General features: G+C 33.4%; 1 protein-coding gene across 1 annotated transcript; it reads left to right on the top strand.

Annotated features, from left to right (window-relative positions):
* The first annotated feature begins 5521 nt into the window (after nt 1-5521).
* Nucleotides 5522-9593, top strand: LOC149169248 (uncharacterized). The gene is made up of 7 exons (XM_089428615.1): nt 5522-5796; nt 6353-6574; nt 6706-6902; nt 7005-7215; nt 8501-8608; nt 8740-8993; nt 9100-9593. Exons 1-7 carry the CDS (start codon nt 5662-5664, stop codon nt 9443-9445), a joined length of 1473 nt encoding a protein of 490 aa, XP_089284741.1. The 5' UTR covers nt 5522-5661; the 3' UTR covers nt 9446-9593.
* Nucleotides 9594-17757: the final 8164 nt, after the last annotated feature.

The raw sequence follows: 17757 nt of genomic DNA, 5'->3' as shown, positions 1-17757 counted from the left end.
TGTCAAGACAATATTGCAGAGGTTTAATATGCGGGATAGTAAACCGATGAAGGTTCCTATTCCTGTAGGTGTAAAGTTATCTGCTGAACAGTGTCCCAAGACACAAGAAGAGGAAGAGGACATGTCCTGTGTTCCATATGCAAGTGCAATTGATAGCATGATGTATGTGATGGTCTGTACTAGACCAGATATTGCACATGCAGTGGGAGTATTGAGCAGGTTTATGTCAAAACCAGGGAAGGAGCACTAGACAGCAGTGAAGCGGGTTTTCAGGTATTTGCATGGCACTAGTGATTATGGTTTATGCTACCAAGGAAGACCAAGATTGGATAGAGTGTTGGATATTCATGGCTTTTTTTATGCAAACTGGGTTGGAGATCTAGATCAGAGAAGATCTACAAGTGGGTATGTTTTTAACCTATTTGGAGGTGCAGTCAATTGGATGAGTAAGAAACAATTTGTAGTGGCACTATCAACTACAGAGGCAGAATACATGGCAGCCACTCATGCAAGTAACGAAGCAATTTGGTTGCAGAGATTGTGTTCAAGTATGGGGTTAGTAGAGGGAGCTATAAGGATAGACTATGACAACCAAAGTGCAATTTTCTTGGCAAAGAACCCTGCATATCATTCAAAGACAAATCACATTGATGTTCAGTATCACTTTGTGAGGGATATGATATAAGACAAAAAGGTGTTGCTGGTAAAGGTGGACACTTTGAAGAATACTGCAGATGCATTGACAAAATCTGTGAGCTCTGAAAATTTCTCTTGGTGTAGAGAAACAATGGGCGTTGCATGGCTGGATAAATGACTAAGCTCTCCTGTGGCCCCCTGTGGAAAGAAAACAACAAGTGGGAGAATGTTGGGTTGTGTTATATTCTTTTCACGACTAGCCAACGTAGTTAACCGAGGGGTTTGAAGGGGGGCGGAGCCCCCCCTTCGTTGTGCCAATTGCGTAGTGGGGGGGATCACAGGGGGTTTGAGGGGTGCAGGTAACCCCACTCTATGGGGTCCGGAGAAGTGCCCCGGAAAATTTTGTTTTTGGACCCTATATTAGGTTGGGTGAACCTACCTATGGTTTTGTGCATTATTTTTCACACAGGGTTTTGGACGCGATGGTTTTTGGTCCATGGTTTTGGACGCAATGGTTTTCGGTCCATGGTATTGGATGTCTTGACATGTATAAATATGTATTGTAACATTGGAAGGAACATAATGAAAAATCAAGCTGGTAGTTTTGGTTTTGGGATCCAGGGGAAAATTTCTGTGTGTATGTGTTTTATGTGTTATGCTCTCGCATTGTTTATTTTATGTGTTTTAGAATTCATATGAAGGTAATTTGTGTATAGGGTTAAAACCTACATTCGATACCATGTAGAAAATCCTGTAGATTCAAAAGCTAATGCAATTTTATAAAGAAAGAGACAATAATCTACTTCTACTCTTTATAGCAGAAGCCCCTAAACATCGAGTAAACAATAATCAATAGAGGAAGAGAATCAAAGGCACATAACACAATAAATATTTGGGGAATCCACAACTCAAAACCCCACTATTTGTTTTGTATTAATCTGAAAAATCAAGATGAAATTACAATGCTTGTTCTCTTTAGAACAATCCCAACACTTAATAAATTCAATCTCCAACTCATAAGCAAGCTCAAAGCCAAAGCTTAGCCTCTTCACAAGCTCTCCAAGTCTCTATTCCAATGTGTAATTCCTATGGAGGATAGCTTGTATTTAAAGGGAAATAAAGCCTCTAAAAACTGCGCAATCCATCAAGGATCAGTTCCTAAATGCATGCACTATCAGTGAAACTCAGAAAAATCTAAAACAAATAGTACATTGTCCCTGGACTCTAGTCTCAACTGGTTCTTTCTCAGAATTGACATGCATGAGTTTCTGATGAGTAAATATTCAGTTAATTAGAGTAGCACTCGTGGAGTTCATTAGTGACACCATTGACTGTTAACTCACTATTAGTTTCAATTAGTTTGATAACTAATTTAACTGAACTAACTCATGAAACTGAGTCTTCTATTTTCCAACTCACAATTAACTCACACTGGACTCCTACAAAGTAGGGAGAACACACACATGATGACAGAAAGACTCCCAACTCAAATTTCCTAAGTTAAGTAATTTTAATAAAACTTAATTTAACTATTTTAAGTTGCTATGAGAATAGAATTCAAATTTAATTCACAGTTTAATTCAAAGACAAATTAAACTGGAATTTCTTTTTTCCATTTCTCAACAGGAACCTCGCCTACCTGTCTATCCGGTACATGCCCCCTCAGATTTTTCTACCTGTAGGTTTTTTTATGGAGTGACCAAATAGGGATGTTGTGGATGTGGAGTTTGGTTTCGAATGTGTGAAAACCCGCACTATAATTTACACTTGAATGATGGTTTGGGTACAAATTCCAGGATGGAAACACTGGCATTGTGGGGACTTTTCTAATTTGCCAGGGAGAAATCTGTGTAACATATCCATGTCTACAGAGACTCGAAAACTCTTATAGATGGAATTTTGGGTTCAACGAATTTTGATCCACCAAATCTCTGAGGATGGTGGGAGCACATCAATGCACTTATTCAAGCTTTCTATAGTTTTGACATACAAGATATTTTCAGGGAATCAAATATGATAATTGATACTCTATCTAAAGTTAGTTTATCTAATGCCGAAGGCTCCATATTTTATAGTTTCTACAATGATGGCGAAGTTCGGGAAGGTCACATTATAATCCCATAAAGACACCTAAGTCTGGAACTTTTTTTATTATTATTTCTACAAACTTTTTGATTGGTGAAATTATATCTTCCTCCCCTGTTATAGAGTAGATAAACGATCTTTGATGTAATTCTATCTAAAGAGAATTTTTGGTTTTTGTGATATTGTTGTCAACACATGTAGGTTAGTAAAGTGATCATCCAAAAAAGAGATATGATTAATATGATGATGAAAATCTATATCTTTACATGATTGAATAAAAATGTATTGGTATTTTATCCTCTAATATAACAAGGCAATTTTTTCATTTGAAAAATAAAATTAACAACTAAATTACAATAAATCTTTAACGTGAGTTTTCTTTCCCTTCAATAAATACATAGCAAAACTTGACTCTCTAATAGTTAGATAGAAATACTCTGCAATCAATATTGATCAATTGTGTCAACTAACTACCCATGTCTTTTAGCCATATTTTATCTCAAATGTTGATAGAAATGACCAATCTTAATCTTAACACCATTGAAAAATGGTGTCAAGTGACTTTGTAGGTGTATATTTTAGTCATCCTTACCGCTATTTAAGAAATATTTTAAAATGGAATGTCCACAAGTGATGTGAAACAAATTTTAAACTTACTCTTCTCATATTCGGAGAATCTCCTATCCATCTCATAATCGAATTTTTAGATGTACTCCTCAACAAATCTACAATGCATATGTGGCCAATCTTTAAAACTTGAGAAAATGGTAGTCGAAGTGATCTTCTCTTTTGACTAAATTCTTCTAACGCAACAATGGAGTTTGTTTGGGGGCATGCTGTGAATCAGGAGTGACAAATAGAACAAAATTTAGAACAACTTAGCACTTTCCCAAAATAAAATAAAAATTATTAATATTTGATAAAATATATTTTAAACATTAAATATATTGAAACTTAATTAAATTTTATTGAAACTTAATTCATTATTTTAAATAAAATTAGATAGATTAAAAGAAAAAATAGTTAATAATTTTGGAATATCATTTAAAACTATTTTTACTTTCTAAAATATAAAGATTAACCATAATGAAAGTTTATCTTTTATAAATAATTACGAATATAAAGATTAACTATAATGAAAGTTTATCTTTTTTTTTTCAGACAGAAAATCAGGATATATTATATTAAGGAAATATAATGAGCAGGTACATATAAAGCCAAAAACATTCGGCCAGCTGATACACAGGCCCTGTAAAATCGATGAGCTGTTACCTGTTCCATATGAGGAATCCAGAGAAAACAAAACATAACCTTGATAAACATCCAAAAAGGATAAAAAGATCCGGAGAAAGAAGTTCCGCATGATGCGCATAAAACTTATATGAGAAGAGAAGATAGACCCTGATAAATAATTACTCGGACTATTTTAAAAATAATTTGTTTTTAATGGCGTAGTCTAAACAATAGGCGCAATAGTTTTTTGGAAAGAGTCAACAATACAATTTCTAGGGAGATTGCGATTTTTTGTTCTTTAAAATACGCTTTTGAATTCATAAATGAATACAACAACCTGAAAAACCCTTAAAATACTTGATCTTCGCAAATTAAACAACTTAAACTTATGATTTTTAAAAATCTCTACAAGATTTTGAATAAAATTTACAAAAAAATACTCCAAAAAAGATCATTTCTTAGATTGACTGGACTACTGTATAGATTTAAATAATAATAAATCATATTACATTTTTAAATATAATCCTCGGCTAATTAACAACTAAGTTGCAATAAATCTTGAGCATAAGTTTATGTTAATTAAAAATTACTTGACTCTTCGATAGAAAAAATCTGCAATCACTATGGAAATGGTCAGTCTTGACATTGTTGAATTATGGTGTTGGTTGACTACCTCTATGTCTTGTAGCCATATTTATCTCAGTTGTTCATAAAAATGATCTTGAAAAATGGTATAAAATTGAGTTTGTCTCCAAATGTTTTAGTCATCTTTATTTCAATTTAAACAAAAGTGATGTCAAAACAATCAGGAGAATCTCCTATCCATCTCAATCAGGGGAATCTCCTATCCATCTAATTAAGTTCAGTAATATTTTTTATTTAGATATACTCATGAATAAATTTATAATCAATATGTGATCAATTTTAACAATTCATGGGAGAAAATGAATGATAAAGTAAATCCAATAAATTATATATACTACTCCAAATAAATCCACTAAATAACATATACAATGTATTAATAAAATTATAACTCCAAACATATTGGTTGCCTTCTCTCTGTATGTGGCCAATACTGCCATACTACCACTCCAACAAAATCGACAAAATCGAAAATATTGGTTGCCTTCTCTCTGTATGTGGCCAATACTGCCACACTAACACTCCAACAAAATCGTGGTCGAAGTGACCTTTTCTTGCACTAAATACGTATAACTTAACAATGAAGTGGTAAGCGTTTGTTTCGGTCACGTTGCGAATTACGTGTGACAAATGGGAAATCTCCATAACGTGCGCTTCGCTAAGTTACAGGCTTCCTGTTACACTCTTGTCTACCATTATTTTCCCGTGAGCTTTCATTTAAGAGAACGCGATTCAAGTTATACACGGAATGAGATGCAGAAGGCACTCGAAGTTCTCCTTAGTGGGGGGAGCGGGGCAGAAGATACTTGTCATTTAGAGAACCACCTAGAGCTGTGGAGATGCCATTTGGAAGTTTTCTTGACAGGTGTTCATATTTTTCAAAAACTGTGCTGGATAAACAACGTAATCTCTCTCACTACTTATAAGTCACTCATATCCTGCACAAACATCCACTGTCGTGTTTTTCTAACTTTTCTGGATTGCTGTATGCTTTGATAGAGCTTGAACTTGTGAACGTGTGGGTTTTGTTCGGTTTGGAATTCGAGCTTTATTCAGAGACACAAAATGCCCGTGATTTCTTCACACTGCTTTGCCAACCACAGGGGTGGGGTGGGCAAAACTACTCTCGCATATCAAGTCTCTGCTGCTTATGCAGCTGCTCATCCTGAATGTAAAGTCCTCGTTATAGATACCACAGAGGTGGGTATTGCTTTCTGTTATTTTCATATAATTTTTTGATGAGGGATCTCAGGGAGAGGTAGAACTCCTATAGAGGGAATGTGCTTTATAATATAAGCCCGGTCAGTTCTGCTAAACTACCCATTTCAGAGCTTCAATTGGAGCTGAAGCTTTTAGGGGTCTCAGTTAACTCAAATTTTGGGTTTATTGACCGAGCAATTAGTTGTATTTCAGAGCTTCAATTTGAGCTGAAGCTTTTAGGGGTCTCAGTTAACACAAAATTTGGGTTTATTGACCTAGTAATTAGTTGTTGTGTTGTGGTGCAGTTCTACTAAACTACCCAGTTCAGAGCTTCAATTTGAGCTTGAGCTTTTATGTCTCAGTTAACACATATTTTGTGTTTATTAAGTGACCTAGTGATTAGTTGTTGTGTTGTGTTGTAGAGTGGAGATCTAACACATATTTTGTGTTTATTGGGTGACCTAGTAATTAGTCGTTGTGTTGTGTTGCAGAGTGGAGATCTAACTATATGTGTTTATTGGGTGACCTAGTAATTAGTCATTGTGTTGTGTTGCAGAGTGGAGATTTATCAGAGATGTTGATGGGGGGACTGTATGAAAAGAGGGGACGAGAGACATTGAGAAACTTGATACCCGTTGCTAATGTGACCCAAATGTTTTTGAGAGCCCTTGTGGCAGCTACTTGCACTGCTCTAACAGATGTCTTGAAGGCTGACGAGGAGAAGGAAGAAGGCTCCCACAATGTTCTCGTCAATGTTGTGGACAATATGCCTCTTACGGTAAGAAAGCTATGTTTGTAGTTTCCCCGTGATTTTACATTTTATGTTCGATGTTTCTTCCTTGGTTGTTTCATGGGTAGAGGGTTTCAGGGTTTAGGGTTTATTTGTTGGATGGTTGGTATGAAAAACAGGAGTCTGCTGAGAATAGTCCACTGGAGAAGGTCAAGGCCATGAAGAGCATAGACATTGAAGAATTCGCTATCCCATTGGAGCAAGTTAATGCTAGAGTGCCAACTAACATGTACCTCTGCCCTAGTGGTATCGACCTTGAGCATTCCATTGCGTTTTCTGATACTCAGCGCCAAGATATCATGGCAGTCCTCCTCGAGTGAGTTCAGCTTTACAAACTGACCTGTTGTTAGATTTGGTATTCTTGTTTGAGCTTGATGGCATTTGTTTAACCATTTTTGCACTGGTCTTCTTGTTGCAGTTCGTTCCAGAATGCTGCTGAAATTTGGAAAGTGTTTATAGACACTGATACGGGTTTGCATGGAGAAACTGGGGCTTATGCAGCTATTGGTTTAGGTATTGCTGACTTCTTATGCATTCCCTTACATCCGGATATGTCTGATTGGTATGGAGCGGAGGTTTTGCTCCATGATGTGCAGATGCTTCATGACTTGGACGAGTCTCATGCACAGGTAATTTCTATTACCATGAATTTATCTATTCACTAACATAGACCCATATAATATGCACCTCTTTATCTTAATTTTCATCACAGTTAATTTCTGTTACCATGAATTTATTCATTCAATAACATAAACCCATTTAATATGGGCCTCTGAGTTTATAAATTCCAATTTTCATTTTCCTAACTGCAAAATATATTTAAAGATCGATTCAAATATGCAGCTAGTTTTAGCCAACTTTCAATTAACACAATCTTGAGTTTAAACCAAGGTTTAAACTCATGAGCAGTAAGTATCACTTTTAGAAATTCAAAGTACGAGTATTGATAGTAGAGGAGGATTAAGGATGTTTAGAACCTCATTCGAGTCAGGTAGAGACGAGACGAATGATATAGTACAATGAGCAGGTACTTGAGACGAATGATATATAGTACAATAGAACAGGTACTTGAGATCAATGATATAGTACATATAAAGCAGGTAGAGACAGCCTTCAGTCAAATCTGTCTCCTGAGGAGAGAAGTAAAGGACATACATGAACATACCAGAGAAGTGAAATCCCCCTGATTTATTACTATATCACAAGATGGTAGGCCTAATACCCTTGGTTTAGTTTACATGGGTTTTTGCTATCCAATGCAGTCTTATCCATTAGATGGGTTTTTGCAAGACTTTAGGTAAGTATTTTGCTGTTGTCCATCTCTGATGCACATTTACCCTGGGCTTGGCCTAGGTTTAAATAGGTTTTCATTTTACACAAGAATTGGGTAGGCTTGGCTCACGTTTATATGGGTCTAGGGTTCATACTAAATGCACCTTTACCCTTGTCTTGGCACAGGTTTACATGGGTTACTCCACATGAATGGAGTGAGCTGTGAGCTTGGCCCAGGGTTAGATGGGTTACACCCACAGTAATCGGACAGGTTTAGATGCTTCTGTTTAAGGGCCATATTCAATAAACTCAGTTAACTAGTTTGTATCTAAAATGCACCTTTATCCAACAGAGAAGAATGGGTGGTTTTTGGCCATGTGGTTTATTTTCGGTTTTTGGAAGATTTAGACAGGTTTTTTGGCTACTGTCCAGATCCGATACACTTAGTGCAGTCATTCAATGCACTTTTAACTAACATGACACTCATTATTCCTCTACCCAAGGCAAGTGAAGAGGGATTTTAAAGATCAGTCCCACTAGAATGTATGTATCTAACTGCTTTTATCTATATAAATCTAAAGAAATTTATATGTAATGGTTGGTTATAGGTAAATAACGTTTGGGAAGATTAATTATTTGTAGGTACATTTGGTTCTGTGGAATGGTCTTAATGTACAGTTTAAGCAATCATGTGAGAAGAATATTGATGGAAGGAGCAAGTGTAGCTTCACCCCAACAAGGGCAGAGCAAGTAAGTAAACTATATCACCCATGTTTCTGAATTAAATTCAAAGTTTTGAATTCAATTCACATAACGATGGAATTATACTTTATACAGGATATCATACTTCAATTTACAAAGTTGATTGCATGCTTGAACAGGATATAATACAGACATTGGGCAATTTAGTATATGAGCAAGCTCAGAGGTTGCCCGATTTGTTTCTTTACTATAATGGAGCCAAGACTACCCCCGAGGAGTTTAGCACCAACACCTCAGCATGTATGAGGGGTTTTGGAGTTATAGGGGTGGCTTCCAAGGATGTAGGTGTTCCAATTGCCTGCCTCAAACCTGGAGTATTTCATGGGGTTCATATGACTTATAACCTCAATAACGACACTATACAACATAGCAGGTAATACTTCGCATACTCTCTGTGCATCTCTGTTATACAACTAGCATAAATCTATTAAATAGTCTTAATCGATAGGGGTATTGATAAAGTCTTAAGCTTTTACCAGGGAAAATCTGGAGGAAGTTGTAAAAGCCATAGATGAGGCTGACACAATGAAGAGCCCAAACAAACGTTGCAAGCAGCATTTGGAAATTTTGAAAGCCAGAAGACTGGAACGAAGGCTAGGAGTGAGGCAGCATTTGAAGCAGAAATCATCCAACACCCCCAAGAAAAAGAAGAAAGTAGCTGGGCCTGGGTCATCTTCTTCCAAAGATATTACCTCTGTTATGTATAAAACATATGCTCTGAGGAATAAGTATTCTCTGAGGAGTAGGGCTGAAAAAATGAGAGCGAAATTGTTCTTGGATTTCATGGATACAAGCAGTACATCTACAGTCAATACAGCTTGTTAATATATAAAACCCCCCTGCATACAAAATGAAGAACCGCAGTATTTCGTTTTACTCTTCTGGATGGGAACTTTGTATCAATATTCTCCCAATTTAGTTTGTATGTTTAGATTCTAGACTTTGCCATCTTGTTAAATTTCCAGACATGCCATCTTGTTATATTTCCAGGCAATGTCATCTTGTTTATTCTTGGGACAGATTATTGTATAGTTTAAATGTACTTTGCCATTTCTTGTACATATAAATACACATACAAATTCACTTCCCTTGAAGTTCACTGTATTATATCTTGTGATTTGATCTTGGCAGTATTAATTCACTGTATTCGGCATTTTGTATTATGCCTTGCGATTCGATCTTGGAAATATGAATTCACTGTATCCTGCATTTTGATTGTAGTACATAATACTTTTCGATTGTGCTTGAAGTTACTTCCATGAAAAATTGCATTTGCAGGTTGGCTTTCATATTGGATTACCATTTATCCCAACTGAGAAAGTTAAGTTAGAGAATATAATTGAATGTTGAATTAAATATCGTACGAGATATTTACATGCGTCTGCGCATTTAATTTTTAGTTAACGCACTTCTACGTTTGTCCATGTATTAGTTTGTTTCTTAATATCAAATTCTCACTAACAAATTTTTAACAACACTTCATCTCTTAATATCAAATTCTGCCTAACAATTTTTTAACTACTCTTCTTCCCCTCCACGCATGTGTTAATTCTGCCTAACAATTTTTTAACTACTCTTCTTCCCCTCTACGCATGTGTTATTTATGCATAGTCCATTTAAATAACTTTTATCCCTTTCTCGTTCACCAGTCTCTGAATCCGACACCCAAATATTTATCCCTTTCTCGTTCATCTGTCTCTGAATCGGTCACCCAAATGAAAAATGAGAATATGGTTTGATGATATTTCTAACATCACCATCCTTCGCTCATGCATGGGTTACTCGAAAAAAGATTAGAAATTACATATGCAAATACTATTACATGTGATAAACTGCATGCAATCAAAATGAGAAATTACATTTTCTTTTTTTCCCATTAATCATTCCCATTAATCAAAATGAGAAATATTTTCATTCTTAAATTACATTTTCATTCTTAAATTACATTTTCATTATTTTCATTATTTTCAAAATGTGAAATATTTTCATTCTTCATTAATCAAAATGAGAAATATGAGTTACATATACTTAGAAATATGAGTTACATATACTTTATACTTTCTTTCATAAAGTATAAATCAAAATGAGAAATGAAGTCTTATTTTCATTTTTCATTAATCAAAATGAGAAATATGAGTTACATTGAGAAATATGAGTTACCTAAGAGTTACATAAAGTAAGTTACATATACTTTCATAAAGTATAAACATAAAGTAAGTTACATATACTTTCATAAAGTATAAATCAAAATGAGAAATGAAGTCTTATTTTCATTCTTCATTAATCAAAATCAAAATCAAAATGAGAAATGAAGTCTTATTTTCATTCTTCATTAATGAAAAGTATAAATCAAAATGAGAAATATGAGTTACATTGAGAAATATGAGTTACCTAAGAGTTACATATACTTTCATAAAGTATAAATCAAAATGAGAAATGAAGTCTTATTTTCATTCTTCATTAATCAAAATGAGAAATGAAGTCTTATTTTCATTCTTCATTAATCAAAAAAATGAAGTCTTATTTTCATTCTTCATTAATCAAAAAAGTATAAATCAAAATGAGAAATGAAGTCTTATTTTCATTCTTCATTAATCAAAATGAGAAATATGAGTTACATATACTTTCGTAAAGTATAAATTAATCAAAATGAGAAATGAAGTCTTATTTTCATTATTTTCAAAATATGAAATATTTTCATTCTTCATTTATCAAAATGAGTCAAATATTTTCATTATTCATTAATCAAAATGAGAAATATGAGTTACATATACTTTCATAAAGTATAAATCAAAATGAGAAATGAAGTCAAAATGAGAAATGAGGAAGTCTAAGTATTTTCATTCTTGATTAATGAGAAATATAAGTTACATATACTTTCATAATTTTCATTTCATTTTTCATTAATCAAAATGAGAAATTCATTGATTAGTGAGAAATATAAGTTACATATACTTTCATAATTTTCATTTTTCATTTTTCATTCTTCATTAATCAAAATGAGAAATTCATTGATTAGTGAGAAATATAAGTTACATATACTTTCATAATTTTCATTTTTCATTAATCAAAATGATAAATTCATTAATCAAAATTTTCATTTTTCATTTTTCATTAATCAAAATGAGAAATTCATTAATCAAAATGAGAAATATGAGTTACATATACTTTCATAAATCAAAATGAGAAATATGAGTTACATATACATTCATAAGAATTACATATACATTCATAAATCAAAATGAGAAATATGAGTTACATATACTTCATAAATCACAAAATGAGTCAAATATTTTCATTCTTCATTAATCAAAATGAAAAAATAAATCACAAAATGAGTCAAGCATAAATAAAAAAATATGAGTTACATATACTTCATAAATCACAAAATGAGTCAAATATTTTCATTCTTCATTAATCAAAATGAAAAAATAAATCACAAAATGAGTCAAGCATAAATCAAAATGAGAAATATGAGTTACATATACCTCATAAATCACAAAATGAGTCAAATATTTTCATTCTTCATTAATCAAAATGAAAAAATAAATCACAAAATGAGTCAAATATTTTCATTCTTCATTAATCAAAATGAAAAAATAAATCACAAAATGAGAAATGAGTCAAATATTTTCATTCTTCATTTCTCATTTTGAGAAATGAGTCAAATATTTTCATTCTTCATTAATCAAAATGAGAAATATGTAATCAAAATAAAAAATTACATATACTTGAAATTATGTTTTCATTATTTTCATTCTTCAAAATGAGAAATTATATCTTCATTACTTTTATTCTTCGTTTTGTTCTTGAAATCACATTTTCATTATTTTCATTCTTCATTAATCAAAATGAGAAATTACATCTTCATTACTTTTATTCTTCATTTTGTTTTACTTTCATTTTGAGAAATATGTGTTCTATTTTTATTTTGAGAAATATGTATTCTTCATTAATCAAAATGAGAAATTACAGATAATCAAAATGAGAAATTACATATAATTTCATTTTGAGAAATATGTGTTCTTCATTAATCAAAATAGAAATTACATATACTTTCATTTTAATTAACAATTACATATATACTTTCATTTTTCAGTAATCAAAATGAGAAATTACATATATACTCTCATTTTCCCGTAATTAAAATGAGAAATTAATCTTCATTATTTTTATTCTTCATTAATCAAAATAAGAAATTACATATATTCTCTCATTTTTCAGTAATCAAAATTACTTTTATTCTTTATTAATCAATTTTCATTAATCAAAATGAGAAATTATATAATCAGAGTGAGAAATTATATATAATCAAAATTCAAAATTACATATAATCAAAATGAGAAACTAATCTTCATTACTTTTATTCTTCATTAATCAAAATGAGAAATTACATATAATCAAAATAAATTACATATAATCAAAATGATAAATTACATATAATCAAAATTAGAGAAACTATTCTTCATTAATCAAATTTCATTAATCAAAATGAGAAACTAATCTTCATTACTTTTATTTTTCATTAATCATTTTTCATTAATAAAAATGAGAAATTACTTTTATTCATTAATCAATTTTCATTAATCAAAATGAGAAATTCATTAACCAATTTTCATTAATCAAAATGAAAAATTACTTTCATTTTTCATTAATTAATTTTTATTAATCAAAATGATAAGTTCATTAATCAAAATGAGAAATTGCATATAATCAAAATGAGAAACTAATCTTCATTACTTTCATTCTTCATTAATCAACATAAGAAATTACTTTCCTTCATTAATCAATTTTCATACTCAAAATAAGAAATTTATTAATCAATTTTCATTAATCAAATTATTTTCATTCTTCATTAATCAAAATGAGAAATTACATCTTCATTACTTTCGTTTTTCATTTTTATTAATCTTCATTAATTACATCTTCATTACTTTCATTCTTCATTAATCAAAATGAGAAATTACATTTTCATTACTTTCATTCTTCATTAATCAAAATCTTCATTACTTTAGTTGAAATTACTTTTATTCATTAATCAATTTTCATTAATCAAAATGAGAAATTCATTAACCAATTTTCATTAATCAAAATAAGAAATTCATTAATCAAAATGAGAAATTACTTTCATTTTTCATTAATTAATTTTTATTAATCAAAATGATAAGTTCATTAATCAAAATGAGAAATTGCATATAATCAAAATGAGAAACTAATCTTCATTACTTTCATTCTTCATTAATCAACATAAGAAAATAATTTCCTTCATTAATCAATTTTCATACTCAAAATAAGAAATTTATTAATCAATTTTCATTAATCAAATTATTTTCATTCTTCATTAATCAATTTTCATTAATCAAAATGAGAAATTACATCTTCATTACTTTCGTTTTTCATTTTTATTAATTTTCATTAATTACATCTTCATTACTTTCATTCTTCATTAATCAAAATGAGAAATTACATTTTCATTACTTTCATTCTTCATTAATCAAAATCTTCATTACTTTAGTTCTTCATTAATCAAAATGAGAAATATTTATTCTCATTTTTTCATTTTGATTAATCTTCATTACTTTCTTTCTTCATTAATCAAAATGAGAAATTACATAAGATCAATTTCATTCTTCATTATTTCATAGAGAAATTACATATGATCAATTTCATTCTTCATAGAAATTACTTTTGTTTTGAAATTACATAGGATCAATTTCATTCTTCATTAATCAAAATGAGAAATTGAGAAATTACATATTACATATAATTAAAATGAGGTCCCAGAAACCCAAGAGAAAAAGACAAAAAACTGAATCCGACCAGCAGAAGACCAAAGAGGTAAAGGGAAGATCACTAAGAAATAACATTGACAACACCTAAACTGGGGAGAAAGACCAGACTAAGTAATAGAGGTCACAGAAACTCAAGAGAAAAAGACAAAAACATTGGATCCTAACAACAGAAAACCAAAGAGGTAGAGGGAAGATCACTGAAAAATAACAATGACAACACCTAAAAAAAAAGACGAGGCCTAAACAAAGGATAAATACCACACAAAGTAACAGAGGCAAGCCCCAAAAGAAGGGAAACATGTGATTAGAAGCCAAAGGAGCAAGATTCATGTAAAATGTCACCAATCTGGAGTTCAAAAAACATAATACCGCGGCATAGAGTGTTAAATTTGGCAAAGAGGGCCAAACTCCATGTGAGTCACCTTATTTATGGCAGTTGATATTTTTTCTAGATTTTCCTCTTGTCGAGAGGTGTAGGATTGATCTAAAGATCATCTGATTACAACAAGTAATTATGGAGAAATTAATTTATTTGTATTTACTTGACAAATTGTCAAGATGGGCCAGCAACTAAATGTGTGGCACACATGCCCAACAAATCATATAAGTACAAGTGAGGTTGAGTCATTAGGAACTCATCTCATCACTCATCTTCTCTCTCTCTCTCTCCTATGCATTAGATGAGCCTCTCTCTACACGTGTGGCTGAAGAAGGAAGACACTAATTTTTGGTTAGGGCAGCGTTGATTTGGGTTGACCTAGCTGCAGGTGGGCTGATTGGATAGCGTTGACCACTGCGGAGGCCTTCTTGTCTTCAAATTGGGTTGGGCAACCTCTCCTAGGCTAGCCGCAGTTCTGTTCAACACTTTTGACCAGGTTTGACCACTCTTTTGACCAACGCTAACTATCAAGGAGCCGTCGCATGTTTGACCAGACTTTGACTAGATGTTGACTGCTGTTTGACTGAGGTTTGTGCACTATTTTGTGTAGAAATTTTGAATAATTTAACACTTATTCAATAGAGATTATCCTGATCATGTACTATTGCGGAATACATACACAATACATAAGCTCCTCTACGTTGATCATCAATATAGCAGCATCAATAACAATAAAACATCAAGAGCATTCACACATTAACACAATATGTAACCCGGGGAAAGCATCTCGTTAAAAACCCCACACTATCTGTATATTAATGATTGATACCATGTAACATTACAAAGTACAATGCTTATCACAAGCAATCTAGTACCAGCTCCACCTGTTACACACAATACAGCTAAGATCTGATCTCCAAATCTATTCCACTGCTTGCCTGCCTCCACTGCTCAATACCTGCTCAAGAATGAATGAGAATGATCTACCAAACTCGTATTTCACCTCCAAAGAATCACTCACAATGTGTAAGACGTGAGCAAAAGCTACAAACTGGGCAAATACATGAGCAAACTCATTGGCATACTCAATCCCTTGATTGTGCAAGTTCTGATGCACAACTATAGTCACAACCGATAGCAATCTGATTCTCTAACACCTGTCCCTGCTGAACTGAACATGCACTATGCAACTGAGTTAACTGATGTATTCTATAGTTGTATTATGAGTTAATAATTAGTTTAACAACTCATCATTAGTCTATTTGCAGTTAGACTAACTATAACTAGTTTAACCAAGTCAAACTGAACACAACTCCAACTCCACAATCAACTCCACCAAACTCAACTGATTGAGTTCTAACTGAAGTCATGCATGCAACAACTCAACTGACTCATAAGAAAAGCGTACTTCCTTCTGACAGCTGCATGGGCCACATCTGTAGCTCAAACTGAAGTGCTCCAAGAGAATAAGATCAAGTTTATAGTCCAAATATTATTATGAGACAATGATATTTGACTTTTCTATTTTTGACATCCAGTCTAAAAATAGACTTTGATCACCCACACTGTGGTCACCCACACTTTGGTCACCCACATTGTGATCACTCACACTGTGATAAAAAATAGAACTTGCACCATAATTTGCCTGCGGGCCCACTTAGTGAAGGCGACTCTTTTCACTAAGCTCCATCATCTTGGTGCAATCTCAACACTCCCTCTTGACAAGATATGGATTATCAGCAACCCCTATCTTGCCTCGGTGGTACTCGAATTTGCTCCTAGTGAGAGCCTTCGTCAGAATATCAGCATCCTAATCCTCCGTTGGAATGTATGAAAGCAACATGCTCCTCCGCTGCACACAATCTCTGATATGATGGTACCTGATGTCAATATGCTTAGATCTATCATGAAATACAGGATTAGCCGAGAGTTTAATGCAACTCTGGTTATCACAGTAAATCACAGTAGGATCCAAATGAGAACCAAACAAACCAACCAGGATCTTCCTCATCCATATAGCCTCGCATGCAACCAAACTTGCTGCCATATACTCGGCCTCCGCTGAACTGAGTGCCACTGATCTCTGCTTCCTGCTGTACCAAGAAAATGTTGTCGATCCAATATTGAAGACCCCTCCTGATGTGCTCTTTCTGTCCGTTGGGCTCCCTGCCCAATCTGCATCTGTGAAGCCACATAGCTTCACCTCATCCTCCTGTCTGTACCACAAACCATATCCCGATGTGCCTCTCAAGCAACGCAATACATGCTTGCCCGCCTTCCAGAAGAGCTTGTTAGGCTTAACCATAGCTTGTGAAAGTTGGTTAACTGCATAGAATATATCAGGTCGTGTATTGACCAAATACATCAGTGACCCCACCAACTGTCGATAAACAGTGGCATCCACTTCTTCTCCCGAAGTGGCATCCTCCTTCCTCCAACCTCCAGGAAGAGGAGTATCAATAGGCTTGCAGTCATGCATGTTGAACTTCTCCAGTATCTCCCGAGCATACTTGCATTGAGAAACAAACAGTCCACCACTGCGCTGCCATATTTCCAATCCTAGGAAATAGTGAAGGAGGCCCAAGTCCTTCATCTCAAACTCTGTAGCAAGATCCTTCTTGCGTGACAGTATCAACAGCTCATCACCCATTAGAATCAAATCATCAACATACAGTACAATGATAAGCAACTTACCCTCCACCACAATCTGGTATAGGTTAGGATCCACCTCGCTCTTGGAGAATCCAAGTCCTGTGAAATATCTGTCTATCCGTGTGTACCAAGCACGTGGTGCTTGCTTCAACCCATACAATGCTCTCTTGAGCCTGCACACATGCGACTCGCTGCTGAAGACCTCAAAGCCTTCAGGCTACTCAATGTACACCTCCTCCTCAATGACTCCATTGAGGAATGCAGTCTTCACATCCATCTGATGAATGTGCCATCCCATCTGCACTGAGAGAGCA

This window comes from Pinus tabuliformis, chromosome 4_2, assembly GCF_031772625.1.
Source record: "Pinus tabuliformis cultivar Carrire ecotype Pingquan chromosome 4_2, CPIR1, whole genome shotgun sequence".
Taxonomy (NCBI): domain Eukaryota; kingdom Viridiplantae; phylum Streptophyta; class Pinopsida; order Pinales; family Pinaceae; genus Pinus; species Pinus tabuliformis.
This window is presented reverse-complemented; position numbering and strand designations above follow the sequence as displayed.

Coding starts and splice junctions, on each gene's coding strand:
- LOC149169248 (XM_089428615.1), top strand. CDS start 5,662: ATGCCCGTGATTTCTTCACACTGCTTTGCCAACCACAGGGGTGGGGTG. Junction 6,903..7,004: donor ATCATGGCAGTCCTCCTCGA/GTGAGTTCAGCT, acceptor TTCTTGTTGCAG/TTCGTTCCAGAATGCTGCTG. Junction 7,216..8,500: donor TGGACGAGTCTCATGCACAG/GTAATTTCTATT, acceptor AATTATTTGTAG/GTACATTTGGTTCTGTGGAA.